The sequence below is a fragment of the Amblyomma maculatum genome, chromosome 6, assembly GCF_055883805.1.
Source record: "Amblyomma maculatum isolate TAMU_Amacu chromosome 6, ASM5588380v1, whole genome shotgun sequence".
Classification (NCBI taxonomy): domain Eukaryota; kingdom Metazoa; phylum Arthropoda; class Arachnida; order Ixodida; family Ixodidae; genus Amblyomma; species Amblyomma maculatum.
In genome coordinates, this window is record NC_139349.1 from 9,667,332 (window position 1) to 9,680,327 (window position 12,996).

A 12,996-nucleotide genomic window follows, 5' to 3' on the forward strand; every position below is an offset into this window, starting at 1 on the left:
GCTTCATTTCACAGTGCTCATAATGCTTTAGAATATTTTAAACATATAACGACAATGTAATTACACAGCGGACTTGACTGCAGATGCCGTTCCTACTACACGATGTTGTCGCTCACGTGGGAAACGCATTTCGCTGGACGCCAAAGATCAATTACAAGCGTGGACTGAGGAGGTATTAGGAGAAGTAGCAGGCCATGGGTGGTACAAAAAGAGTTGCGGTTAGAAGGGGCAGGGACGTCCTTTATCGCCACTTCTATTCATGATCTATATCAAAGAGATTGAACGAAAGTTAGAATTGAACGGATTGGGTTTTAAGATGTCATAGCGGAAGAGGGGTGAATTGGAAACTAGCTGTATAGCGGGATTGATATATGCAGATGATATTATTCTTCTAGCAGATAGCCGGAAAAGCCTCCGAGACTTGGCGGACCGTTGTGAAAATGAGGCAGATGTTCTAAGATTAAGATTCGGCGCAGTAAAATCAGGAGTCATGATTTTGAATGATGAGCCCGTCACAATCACGTTACAAAACTTAGAGTTACCTAGAGTTAAAGCGTACAAGTACCTTGGTATTTGGATAGGCGATGGCACAGACTACTTGCGGGATCACAGAGAGGAAATAAGAAAGAAAAAATAAACGCTGCTCTCATGAAAAATCGCGGGCTCTGGGGATATAAGAAATATGAAGTTATATTCGAGGAATCTGGAAAGGCGCAATGGTACCAGGCTTGACATTTGCAAACGTTATGCTGTGCTTGGGATCTGCCACAACTTCGGCGCTTGAAATAAAGCAGAGGACAGTCGGCAAACTTGCTTTGGGGGCACATGGAGCCACTATTAAGACAGTTCAAGGTGGTATCGGATGGTCGGCGTTCGAATCACAGGAGGCGAAAAGTAAGGTGTACTATGAAAAACGCTTGGGGCAAATGAATGAGAGAAGCTGGGCGGCAAATAATTTTAGGTACCTGTACCGGTGCAGTATTGATACGACATGGATGAGGAGAACTAGGTGGCTTGCAAATAAATACAGATGTCATGGCCGGTGAAGAAAACGATAGAAAAGCCACCTTAAAAAAATAAAAAAAAAATCCCCAGAAAGTTCCCATTGGAAAAAGAGAATGCTGCACAAACCGACGATGGAGCTTTATAGGGCGCTAAGACTTAAATTCAAAATGAAAATTTTTTTTTGACAATTCCAAAGGTAGCGGTTTACTTGGTGCTCGAGTAGAGTACGAAATGCTACCGACAAAAATTTGATAGCACAGATGACATTTGCTGCTGCATGCAAAGCAGGTAAACGATTGAACATATTATTATGGATTGTAAGCACTTCAACCACCAGCGCACGACGCCGACGCAGGGATTCGGGACATCCATTGCAGTCTAAGTTATGAAACAGTGGAAGCAATAGGTCAAGGCAGTAGTGTTGGACTGTGTAGGGGAAATAATCAATTAACTTAAAAAATATCGAGCACTCAACGTATTACGAGCTAAATGGCACTTCTCACCATTCCGTTAAAAAGGGGATGCAAATAATTATCTACCTATGCGAGGGCGCGTCGATGGCCAGCTGCAGTGCCATTCAGCCGATGGCAGTGTTGCTAAATTAGCGGTTTTTGTGCTACAGTTGGCGGGTTTTTACGCTGTTTAGCGGACAAAAATGTTGTATTGCGGGTAGCCGAAGCTTTATCGGTTTTTAGGTCCTGATGGATTTTTCTTTACCGGTTTTTGGTGGTTCTACAACTTTTCCTTAAAATAGCCTATACCCTTTAACATTATACTCCTTTCTAGGAGAGAACTTTGCCTTGAAAGCAAGTCGTCACTGAAGTCTCAGGGTGGCGAATATTGTAACACACTCAGTACGCCTTGAAAAAGCATATTTAATGCCTTGAATTAATTTGTGTGGCATTTTTTTGACGCGATTGTCGAGTCTTCCTATGTCGGGCATGCATTATTTAGACTGGAGCTTGTCTAGTATGTGCAGAGGAAAGAGCGACTGGGGTACCTTAACTTCCGAGACTTCAAGCTTCGATGCAAATAAACTCTGTTTGTGCAGTTAAAGAAAGAGCGCCTGTTATGTAATAAGAGCCACGAGAAGAATTGTTTGCATGCCCTTCAACCGCAATGAAAACACTCTTCAGCTAAAACAACATTGGGAGCACATTCCGGGACGAAGCGCACAAAGCACAGGAGTTCGTCTGACAAAAATCCCTTCTTAGAGATCGCCAAGTGTGCTCTAACAACACTGCTGCTACTCTGGTCGAAAGCAGGAGTTGGGACGCATGTTGAATCAGCTGAACATTATTATATATAAACAGGGAACCTAATGTGAACAGAGATGGCGAAGCCCATCAAAATATTCGAGCCGGACTCCTAAAGCAGAGTAAATGTAGCTCAAGGTACGAGCTGCTCGCAAATGCGATCCGAAAATATCGGCACGATATGAAAGTACTACATTGGCAGCAGTGCTGGGATCCAACTAGAACCGGGAAAAGGAGCAGATAATCATCCGCAGAGTGCTCGGTAAACCAAGATGAAGCGGAGGACGTCTTTATGTGAGAAGTGCATGTACTCAGTAGTTTAAGGTCCGCTTAAAAAAGAAGCGCTTCGGCAACTTCCATATTCCTAAGAATAAAATTATTCGTACTCCGAAGTTCGGCGTAAAAAGCGAAAGATGTACTTTCTATTTTCTATTATAATTATAGTACTATTGAGATTGTTCATAAAATGAGTAGCATAATAAGTTGAGTAAAAACTATCTTTTTTTCGATTCAATTTTTCAATGTCAATTTTGATTTTAGCGTTTTTTTTTTTTTTAGCGGGTTTTCAGGCTTCTTGTTGCGGGTTCTCTATTTTTGAGTTGGCACTACTAGTGGGTGGATCTGTGCTTGCGAAATTTTGAGAGAGACGAGATCTTTCTTCCAGGTAAATATACTCGGTCATACCCGGTCGGCTAAGTATACTGGGACATTTAGGCTTCGCATTTAAGGCTATGTCGCGATATCATAGACTACCAGTTCACATTTAAAGACCCGCTTTGGTCAAGCCGTATACGAACGTGCCTGCGTGGCATAGGGGTTAAGTGAATGCGAGGGTCCTGATTGACTCTGTTATAACCCTCCCATGTGAAAGAAGAGGCCCGAGTTGGCAGCTCCTGCCAAACGTAACGTCAGACAGCTTTACGTCCATTCAGTGTGCGGCCATGTCAGCTGCCAGCGCCATGCTCGCGATTTTTCGCTCATAGCGCCAACGCCGACGCCGGAGTTTCGCCGAGGTTTTTTGCTTTAACGCGCTAGCAAAAAAAAAAAAAAAAGTAAGAAGGCGAGGCACGCAGGGTTGACTCGCTAGAAATAAGTACACTTGTACACTAAACCCGACCGGTAAATTGCGCTTCCCCGGCCTTACGCCTAGAAGTTCGACTGCAGGCAGATGAAAGCAAGAAGCCCACCTTTTTGGGCGCGCCCCGACCTGGCGCCATCTCAAGTTCATGCCGAAGTGTGCGCTCTGGAGCAGGCTTGTCTCGAATCACTTGAACGGCCCATTGCAGAGCAAACAAAGCAACATTTTACTGGATGTATTGGGCTTCATGGTTAGGAATCTTGCTGAATTTAAGCAACGTATAAATAAACGAAAGGAAAGAGCGTACTTGCCTTAACACAGCCGTTTCGTGCTATGATTGGTTCCGCAGCGCACAGATCCAGTGGTCTAAAGAAGTCTGCATGCTTACGAATGCGCAGAAATGATATTTTTTCCTCGACTGAAGGGATGGCACACGTAAATTGTGCTACCAGTATAGCAAACAACTTTCGAAAAGAAACCATCAAGAATGAACCATTTTAGCTTTTAGCTTGATGAAAATTTGTTGCTATAAGGAGATGTGCTCATATTTTTGTGACTTTCCTGGCGAGCAGAAAGACCCGGCGCTCGGCTCGGGACATGACAGTGCTGAAAACGCCTTGGAGGCTGGCTGCGATCATGTGTGGTTAGCTTGCATGGCGCATATATTTATAGATGCATGCAGGCCGACGATCTTTTGCTTTTCGTCGGTTCCTTGTTTTTATGCCACTGATACAAATGGTTTATCTAAAACTAGTTGCTTCTTTAATGAAACAACACCATGAGGTCATCCAATAATAATAAAAAAGAATTGTCTCACCCTGGTTGGTCATAGACGAAGTTCTTGCAGTCGCCATGTTGACTCGACTACGCTGCCGTCTTTAGTTATTAAGGTCGCCAACATATATAATTTCAGCTATTTTTTTGTGTTCGTACCTCCTCTCTCTCAATGGCCTGCTGACAAGTGATGAGTTGCGATATTAAAATGAACTGACACAGAGTGCGGGAATTACAATGCAATATAAATTTATCACAAGATTGATAGAAGGCGAAGCGACACGTACGTCTGACTCCTGTCTTATCAGAAACACCTCAACTAACTCTGAATATCCGATCTGGGTGACTGAACAAGATATTTGTCCTGCCCAAATGGGGGAAACAATCTTTACATTTTTTGCAATGCGCAGCAAGGTTGGACGAAACTGCACATATTATTGACCTATATATGGTGTTAAAACAACTGCGCGTTTATATAGCGGTCTGTCTGGCCGATGTACAGTCGCCAGCAAAAGTGGGTATACAACACGAGGCCGGCGGCAGAGCTCGGGAAAACTGCGTTTCAGCGCCATTTAGCAAAGGCTATCTGGGATCGAGACAATCGCAGTGGTGCTCCAGTGTATCGACATCCATGTGTCACTCTCTCTGCCCCTGCCACTGTCGATGGATGGCGTTTAGATGCAGTTTTCTTGAGCTCTACCTCCGGTTGCGTGTTGTATACCACTTTTGCTCACAGCTGTATGTTTTATCACAGGAAAGCAGGATGGAATAAACAACTCTGGTGTCGAAGTTCTTCCACTTCGTCTTATGTGTCACGCTGCTTTAAGATGAATCCTTTTCAATTCGCCTAGTTTTTTGTTATCGTTAACCGCATTTCTAATATCAATTTATCAGTTAAAATAATCAAGTGATATTAAGTAGGAAACCAATGTACCTCTGGAAGCTTTTCGGAATGGCTGGCTGTAAAGAATCAAAAGAAAGTTTGGTAGCGTAACTCAAGGAAAAAAAAAAAAAAAAGATCCTTCGTTGCGATTGCTTTTACATGGTCTGAAGGAAGCACAAAACCCCTGGGAACATGGCGAAGACCACTTGGGCTCGCTGACAGAGACTGCAGCTTCACGAACTGGGCGCGTCATGCCAACGGCACAGGCGCTGGCTCTGTGCAGTCTTCTCGGTAACGTACCAGATATATCGAGCACATTTTTAAATTTTTTTCGAAGCAAGAAATACGAAATTCCCCGAAAATGTTATAATGCTACAAGCAACAAAAATTAAACCATACACTTTTTGTTGTTTTCTGGATGATCTAGAAATTCTTAAATGAGTTCGGACACGAATTTTAACAAATTATTTCAGTAAATTATTTAATGTTATATTCAACTTGTGACAATTTATATTACTGTTAAATTAATTTCTGCGACCTCTTTATCTGCTGGTTCACTTCACCTGGGGAGCTCTATATATATACTGTGAAAGCAGCCATTAGCTGGAAATACGTCGTACGAAGTGGAAGGAGCAGAGACCGTGAATGCAATGGAATAGGAAGCATACTATATTTTCGGTACCACTGACGTCCGGAAGAAGAGAACTGCACAGAAAGGGCTAAAAAAGGACGGGGAAGGAAATGCAGAGGAATAATAAAAAGAAGAAAAATAACGAAAAGAAAGTTATGGAGAGGTTCCTCGGCTGCCTTGGCCCTGTCCAGGGCGAGCGTGTTCACAACATTTCCACGGATTCGTCGTATCCTGGTCCCGAGGTCTCTGGAGGGTCACGAGTGGCAGATATCTTGACTTGAAACAATCACTATATGTATAAGAAGTTTGCGAGTAGTCTTTGTCGTGCTTTTTCACTTTTTGTCCTTGGTTCACATTCTTTTCTCACACAACTAGGCCCCTACAGAGCTCTCACGACGGCACATTTTTGTGCGAGCACGTGGTTAAACTTGGCGATACTATGACTGCACAAGCTTCTGCCAGGGCATCAGTGCAGCTGTATGCTTGAGCTCCTGTATGCGAGAAACAAAACGAACCTTGCGGTCTTGCTACACGAGAATAATTTGCTCCAACTGCAACATTCACTATATCTAAATGAGAAATTTTGTGAACGATGCCCCAGTATAATATAAACGTCTCACACGGGCTGCCAGATGGCGTACAGGCCGTGGTTTAGACGAGCAAAGCACCCTAATTGTCTTTGTTTTCAGGCTTGATTTGTTTACGGGGTTTAAGGCTATGAGAGGCCTCCGGGTGATTTCGGCCAGTTTAGATTTCTTAACATGAAGCGACAACGTACAGGACACGGGCGTCTAGGTTTTTAGTCCTCGTTTTATATCCACGACATGGGTCTCGAAAAGAAAGCAGAGCTGCTCGTTCAGCTAGTTCTTCAACCGAGCGCCGTACGAATCATAGAAGCGTACTCACTATTTACTACCGCTTAGAAAGTCCGAATGATAAAGTTTTAGCACTGCCATCTACTACAAAATACAGACAACTATAAACTTCATGAAAAAAAAAAAAAAGTTCAGTTAAAGGAGAGTATGCGAGCCTCCCGAACGTTTCTTGATTTTTCTCCTCCTCATTATCTATGCATGCATAGCTTTTGCCTGGTTTCTGACTGTGCGGCTGCACTTTGTATGACTCCACAAGAGTGATGGACAGCGTATTGTAAACGGACAACTCATCTCTCTTTCATCTACTCGCATACAGGAGCCCCACGCTGATGCGGAGACAGCTGGCAGAAGTTCGCAGACGAGGACGATATCTTTTTTCAGCTACATTCCACTACGGCAGACTGTACCACCTGGGCGCACAATCTCGCACACGCCGTGGACTCGTCGAACGGCGGCGATATTGATTGGGAGACTTTCTTCGAACCCAGTGAGAGACAGAAGAAAACTGCTGAGCTCAAATGCCGTGCCTTCTTGCAGGTGCACTGGGGTTGGTGTCTTCGGACTGACGCCACAAAGAGCCGCAGCAGCTACGTCGAGGACGACGCCAGGTAAATGGACAGCAACGCAGGCAGTGTTGTCATGGTGGCAGTGAGAAAACTGTTCCATTCCACTTCAGCTTGGCCGTTTATTTCTAGAAGAGAGAATGCAGACCTTGTCTCAGAACGCTTGTCAACGCTTTTGAGAAAATTTTGCAATATGAGTGAAGTCATAGTAATGAAGTTGGCACATGTGAGAAAAAAAAAAAAGCGAAAAAAAAAAAAAAACTAGCTGGCCAGCTCTCCTGTAGGTGTATGTCCCGGCTGAGGGTTTAATGTTTTGCTTGTAATAGATAATCTCGATGTTGAAGCTGCGACGACGTGAACTGCAAATAGATCCGTGCGGTACAAAGCATGTATGAATGGGCGAAAGAGAAAGCAGCTATTTTCTAACATAAATCAAATTTAACAAAAAAAGAAAAAGAAAAAAGAGCTGGCGCTCTTGAAGCCTTGAAGTATTCGACCCCGTTCAACATTAGGTCTAACACCTCTTTTAACATAAGCTGATAGATAGATAGCTGGATTTGTTGAAAGCAAAGGAAAGGTTGGCCGAAACAATTCAAATCTGGCCTGCTACTCTGCACTGGGGAAGGGGAAGGGGAGAAGAAAGAAGATCATGATGGGTGACAATCTGGCTGAAATCAACATAGCATTGATTTACCTTTTTTTTTTTTTTTTTTTTTTTGCACAAAGAAGCAGGCTGTCTCGACATTTTGGCACTGTACCGGGCTGGTGACGCGAAAATCTGCCTTTGCGCCTTTTTGAATCTCCAAGGCTGACAGATTTAAACCACAAATGGATGATCAAGGAATAAGGTGGGTCATATAGCTAGATAACGCTGTTTGAAGGATGAGCTTACAGGCGGCCATAACTGGAAGAAGTTATCTTGATTGGCTAGCTGAGCTAAATGGCCTGTTCTCGTCATACGGTGCGGTTTATTACAAGAACATACTTGAACTGCTCATTGGAACGGCGAACTCACCACCAACATGACCACAGAAATCGCCCCACCAAAAAAGGACTTGGTAGATAAATAACGTACGCTGTCTCTTTGCTGTCGATGAGTGTCGATCATATGGTTTCAGGAAGTTCCCTCTGCAGTTTATATGCATAACGCCATTCGTGGCAAATGCAAGAGAGAAGCGTCGATACACGCAGGAACTTGAACGATAATTTTCACAGCACACGCATCCGCTGAACACGATGCCTTCTCATATGAATTATTTCATCGGAGCTATGCGTAGAATACCATTTTCACATGCACACAAAGAACGCCGTAAATCAGTCGCGGCAATGCGATGTCGATGTGGGCTGTCTCCTGTCTTTCATAGAACTGCATGTCAGAAGTGAAACAGGAAATTCAGAAGCATTCGCAATGAATGCAGTCGGTGCTCGGGAAAACGAGGTTCGAACGCGTCCTGATATGTTTGAGTTCTACTTCGCATCGATTCAGTTATGTGGGTGTTTAGTGGTGCAGGAATAAGTGGTGCTACACTCTAGAGCGTCGTTCAATTTCGTTTTATACGATCTCTTTGCTTTGCACATATTTCTAGACTGTTCGCGAGAGGGAATTCTAATGGTTTGCTCATTATTTTCACCGCGCGCCTTCACGTGTATGCTCCTCGCTTGATTTCACCGGATTTTCAAACCCTGCATACCAGATGTACTTTGCACAACATTCAATCAGGCTGAATGACGTCCGGAAAATATTATTTACGTGATTGTAATAATAAAATGAATATGCTAAAATGCGACTGCAGTGACCTGAGAGTAATTTAGGTGTGTAAGCAAGCCTTTGTTTTTTCCTTTCACCAATGTCATCGTCGTCGTTACCCAAGCGGAAAGAGGGACGTACCGCAAATGATGCTCTTGAAGGGTCTCGCTGTCGCGGGCGTCTGTGGCAGTCCGGCAGTGGTCATCAGCTGGTTCGGCGTCACCCAGGAGCCGTTGCGGCACACCAGCTCCCGGGGGCCCCTCATCTCGTACCCTTCGAGGCAGTAGTATCGCGTCACAGACCCCTCGGCCGGCGTGCGCCAGCAGGTCTCCTCGCCGCTGACGTTGTAGTAGCCGTTCACAATCTCCGGAGGCACAGGAGAGCAGCCAGCATCTACGTTCACAAGGAAAGCTTTTTTGTTGTTGTTCAGTGTGCTGAGAACTACACTCATAGAATCATCCAAGACGATCATCGGACTATCACAAGCATTATTGCGTTTTCATTGCGCTCACAGGCGAACTTAATGAGCTCCGTACACATGTATTCATTACTGCAATTCACGCAGAAACCCCCAATGCTCCCACTGGTATTGGAAGCATGGCCATATTGAAAAACTGTAAATTTTCATCCCTGCAGGGCACTTCCCATAAGTATCTGAGCATCCAACGATGCAGTAAGTCACGCGAAACATCACGAAACCCATACGACTACTAGCGCGCTGCTCTATGCCGCCATCTGATAGCATGTCACAAGCCTCCGGTAGGTATCACAACGCAGCGCCGCTGTCTTGCTGCATGCTTCTTATGCTTGCGCCGTGGTCCTGATGCTTTGAAACCATGACAACAGTTGTATTGGTTGTGCTTTCTTTTTTTGTGGAAGTTAGGGTTTATTCTACCATAAGCCAGCTATGGTCAATGTGTCCCTTTGCGTACATACCGCCTTCCAAGTAGTACGTAAAAGAAAAAAGAAAATTCGTTATGAATTAAAGGGGTGCCTTCAGTAAAACAAGGTGGTGTACAGGAAAATTACTGTGTCCAATATATACTGGTTGTGCAATGTAATGCAGATGAATAATAAATGAATAGCGGGCCGTGTGAGATGAAGAATGGTCAAGGTTGCAGTGCAGGATATGTTTATAAGTTTATGAACCGTTGCTAGCGTGCTGGTAATGTTAGCCCGCCTGATTAACTCGCTGATTCATGTCCTTAGCGAAGTTTTGCACGTCAGCGTTCTGACGGAACTTACGAAGGTGATGCCATGGTTAATTATCGCTGTAAGTCGCATGCATTCCAATGCCGTATAATAAGCAGCACACTATATAACGGATCTTGAAATAGTCTAGATCAAAACGTCGCTCTTGAAACGCGCTATTTGCTCCACTCAGGCGTGAGATTCCAATCACGGCCACAGAACCAGCGCACGTATGCCCATCAGCATTTCAAGTGCACGAGTGCGGATGAGCTCCACAAAACATGGGGCCGGATATGCACCCAAAAAGGCGACGCCGAACGACGCATACCTAAGGAGCACGAGGCGCGGCGTCATGACTACGACTGATTTATTCCGGCCTGCATGCGAAAGAAAATTACGTTGGGCCATATTCGCAAGGCGCTACCAGAAATATAAAACTTTCTTGTTATTTGAGTCAGCTTCGTGTTGAAAAGACGCCTACGTTTCAACAATGAGACATAAGAAGTTTGCTGCTCACCGAGCGCTGTAATTTTACGTTTTAAATTATTTCAAGGGCGGCGCAGAAGGACGGTGACAAAAGGAAATAAATGCGAATAGAAAAATAAAAGCCCTCAGTGCGGAGCTTTCATTAGCGACAATCAATGTGATCTTCACTCACATCACGATTATCAATTCAGCCCATCTTGACGAGAGTTAGCTCGGACTGCTGCTAACAAACTGGATGGCAGTCAGTGCTAGTGTCTTCCACGTTTAGTTGAGCCAACTCCCCCGAAGATCATGTTTTTAGCGATGAGCTTGCTGGCTACTGCAGCCTACCTGCTCTTCAGTGACGAGGCTGACGTTTAGTCGTCCTTTTCTTTTATATATATATATATTAAGTAAGTTGTCTGCCCACGTTGCGTCTGCATGAGGGTTCATAAAATATATTTTAAGAGACTCCCGGGAGACCACATGATTCTTTACTGGTCCCTGAAACCACGGGTCCAGTCTCCTCGCTGGAAGGATTTATTGCTATTTTTATTTTGAGAACGACCTGGTATACCAACCCACCAAGGCAAGGGGAGAAAACGATGCAATATGAGCACTGGTACACGCCGCCTGCGTGACGACGAAGCGGATGAGAGGGTTCAATGATCGCCGCTCGGCGACCAGCGCTGCTGGCCTTGACGTTTTGCGAACTGCCTAACCGCGTCTTGGCAATATCCAGCGTCGTGGAGGTCACGTTCATTGGATGGTCGGCGTTCCGATCGGCACAGAATAGGGGACGTACTTTGTAACGCACTCTTTTTTTAAGGCGAAAGCTTTTATTGGCTCATGCTGTTGTGGACAAAGTGTGTCCCGCTTTTGCGGCGTTTTGATTGGCCGAGGCGGGATGCGTCCCTGCCATCTGCAATGCCACACTTGAACGCGCGCCAAGGAACGCCAAGCGACAGGAGCTATGGTGTACCGTCCAAACTCACACTTGCCGGAGAATGTATGATAGATACTGCGCCTTTCCTTTCGTGTAAAACAATTATAATTATATGTTGCACTGCAACGAATGCCGACAAGAGGCTAACGATGGGAGCAAATTATAGGATAGGAAGGGTAAGCTTTCGCCATTTTTTTCTTAAGAGACATTTAAGAGACCCTCTAATTTTTTTTATTGTGAAAGCAATACTTTTTAGCCCTTCGCGTAGCGAGGCGGTAGCTACCATTGACCTTTAGCGTGACCTTTGGCGCGCCACCAAGCACAGCTGCGCAAAAACAGGGGCCCCAACTCGCGCCGTCAATTCGCGAGGCAGTAGCTACCAGCCGCGGCCTAACTCCCGCTCCCTCCATGAGGGAGCGCTACAGCTTCCTCCATGTACTCCATGGTAGCTACTGGCCGCGGCCTAACTCCCTCTCCTTCCACGAGGGGTGCTACAGCCGGAGTGACGTCATCCCATCTGCGGCAAAAACAGGGGCCCCAACTCGCGCTGTCGGCTCGCGAAGCGGCAGCTACCAACCGCGGAGCTGCAATTGTGCCACATGCTCCTAAAGCTACGAAGAATTATGGGGCTGCAGCCGCAGCTACCGCCGGGGGTGCAACGTTGGATACTATAGGAGGTGGCCTAGCGGCAGGTGGAACCAACGCAGTCTCCAGGGATGCTTTCATTTCTGCTGGCGTAAAGAATGCCGTTGCAGCCGGTGCCGGAGCGGCAGTTGTACATTCTGCCTTAACCTCACCCACAACCAAGTATATCGTTGCAGCCACAGCACTCCTTGCCTTGATACTACTTATACATAGAATAACCAGGTAGCACCCCGCAATAAACAATAGTTGAACCATATGCCGTGGCCAGAGTGAATCACTGCATAACCGTAAGCATAACCACAAGCACCACAATCAGCTGAACCTAGGCGTAGCCATTGCTATTGCTTTCGCAATCATCAGGCTTAACCAAGATAAGCCACTGCCAATTTTTTATTTATCGTTTAGCACTTTTACCATTGCCCGGCCGTGCATTTGATGATGAAACTAGAAAACGGTATATGTAGTTTCTGTCAGCACTGACGCCCCAAGTGACGTCACGTATAAAGCGGGACTGGTGACAGAGCCGAAAAGAACGCAAGAAAGAAAAATCGCTACAAAATGGCGCTGAATCCCGGTCGTGACTTGATTAATGGCGGTTAGAGTAAGCAAACCAAGGTGTTACGAATCCGCTCTTAGGAGGAGGACGTTGAATTCTTGCGTGGAGGCAATATCTCTAACGAGCCAAAATAAATGCACCAAGCGAGAGCCGCCTAATGCCTCCTTCGTGCCAAGTTGCGTGACCCACTCCGTCACGTATATTCTTGCGTGCTCATACGCAAGCACCGAAATGTTGACCTGCTCGCACGACATGCCGACGTAATGCGTCCATTCTTTACCGCCCCTAGCTTGACTTGAATGCGGAGATAAAAGCAGAGGCCTGTGTACTCAAAACGAAGAGAAATAACACACACGTCGTGACTGCATGCGGGAGGAGACA

The 12,996-nt window shown here is 45.4% G+C and overlaps 1 protein-coding gene across 1 annotated transcript in view; it reads right to left on the reverse strand.

Moving 5' to 3' along the window:
* Positions 1-5,615: 5,615 nt before the first annotated feature.
* LOC146185042 (uncharacterized) overlaps positions 5,616-12,996 on the reverse strand; it is a 98,699-nt gene continuing 91,318 nt past the window's right edge. The window contains exons 4-5 of the mRNA XM_084605465.1: positions 8,954-9,205; positions 5,616-7,193 (exon numbers count right to left, since the gene is read on the reverse strand). Coding sequence (XP_084461591.1) covers positions 7,090-7,193; positions 8,954-9,205 — 356 coding nt within the window. The 3' untranslated portion in view covers positions 5,616-7,089. The remainder of the gene's footprint in view (positions 7,194-8,953; positions 9,206-12,996) is intronic.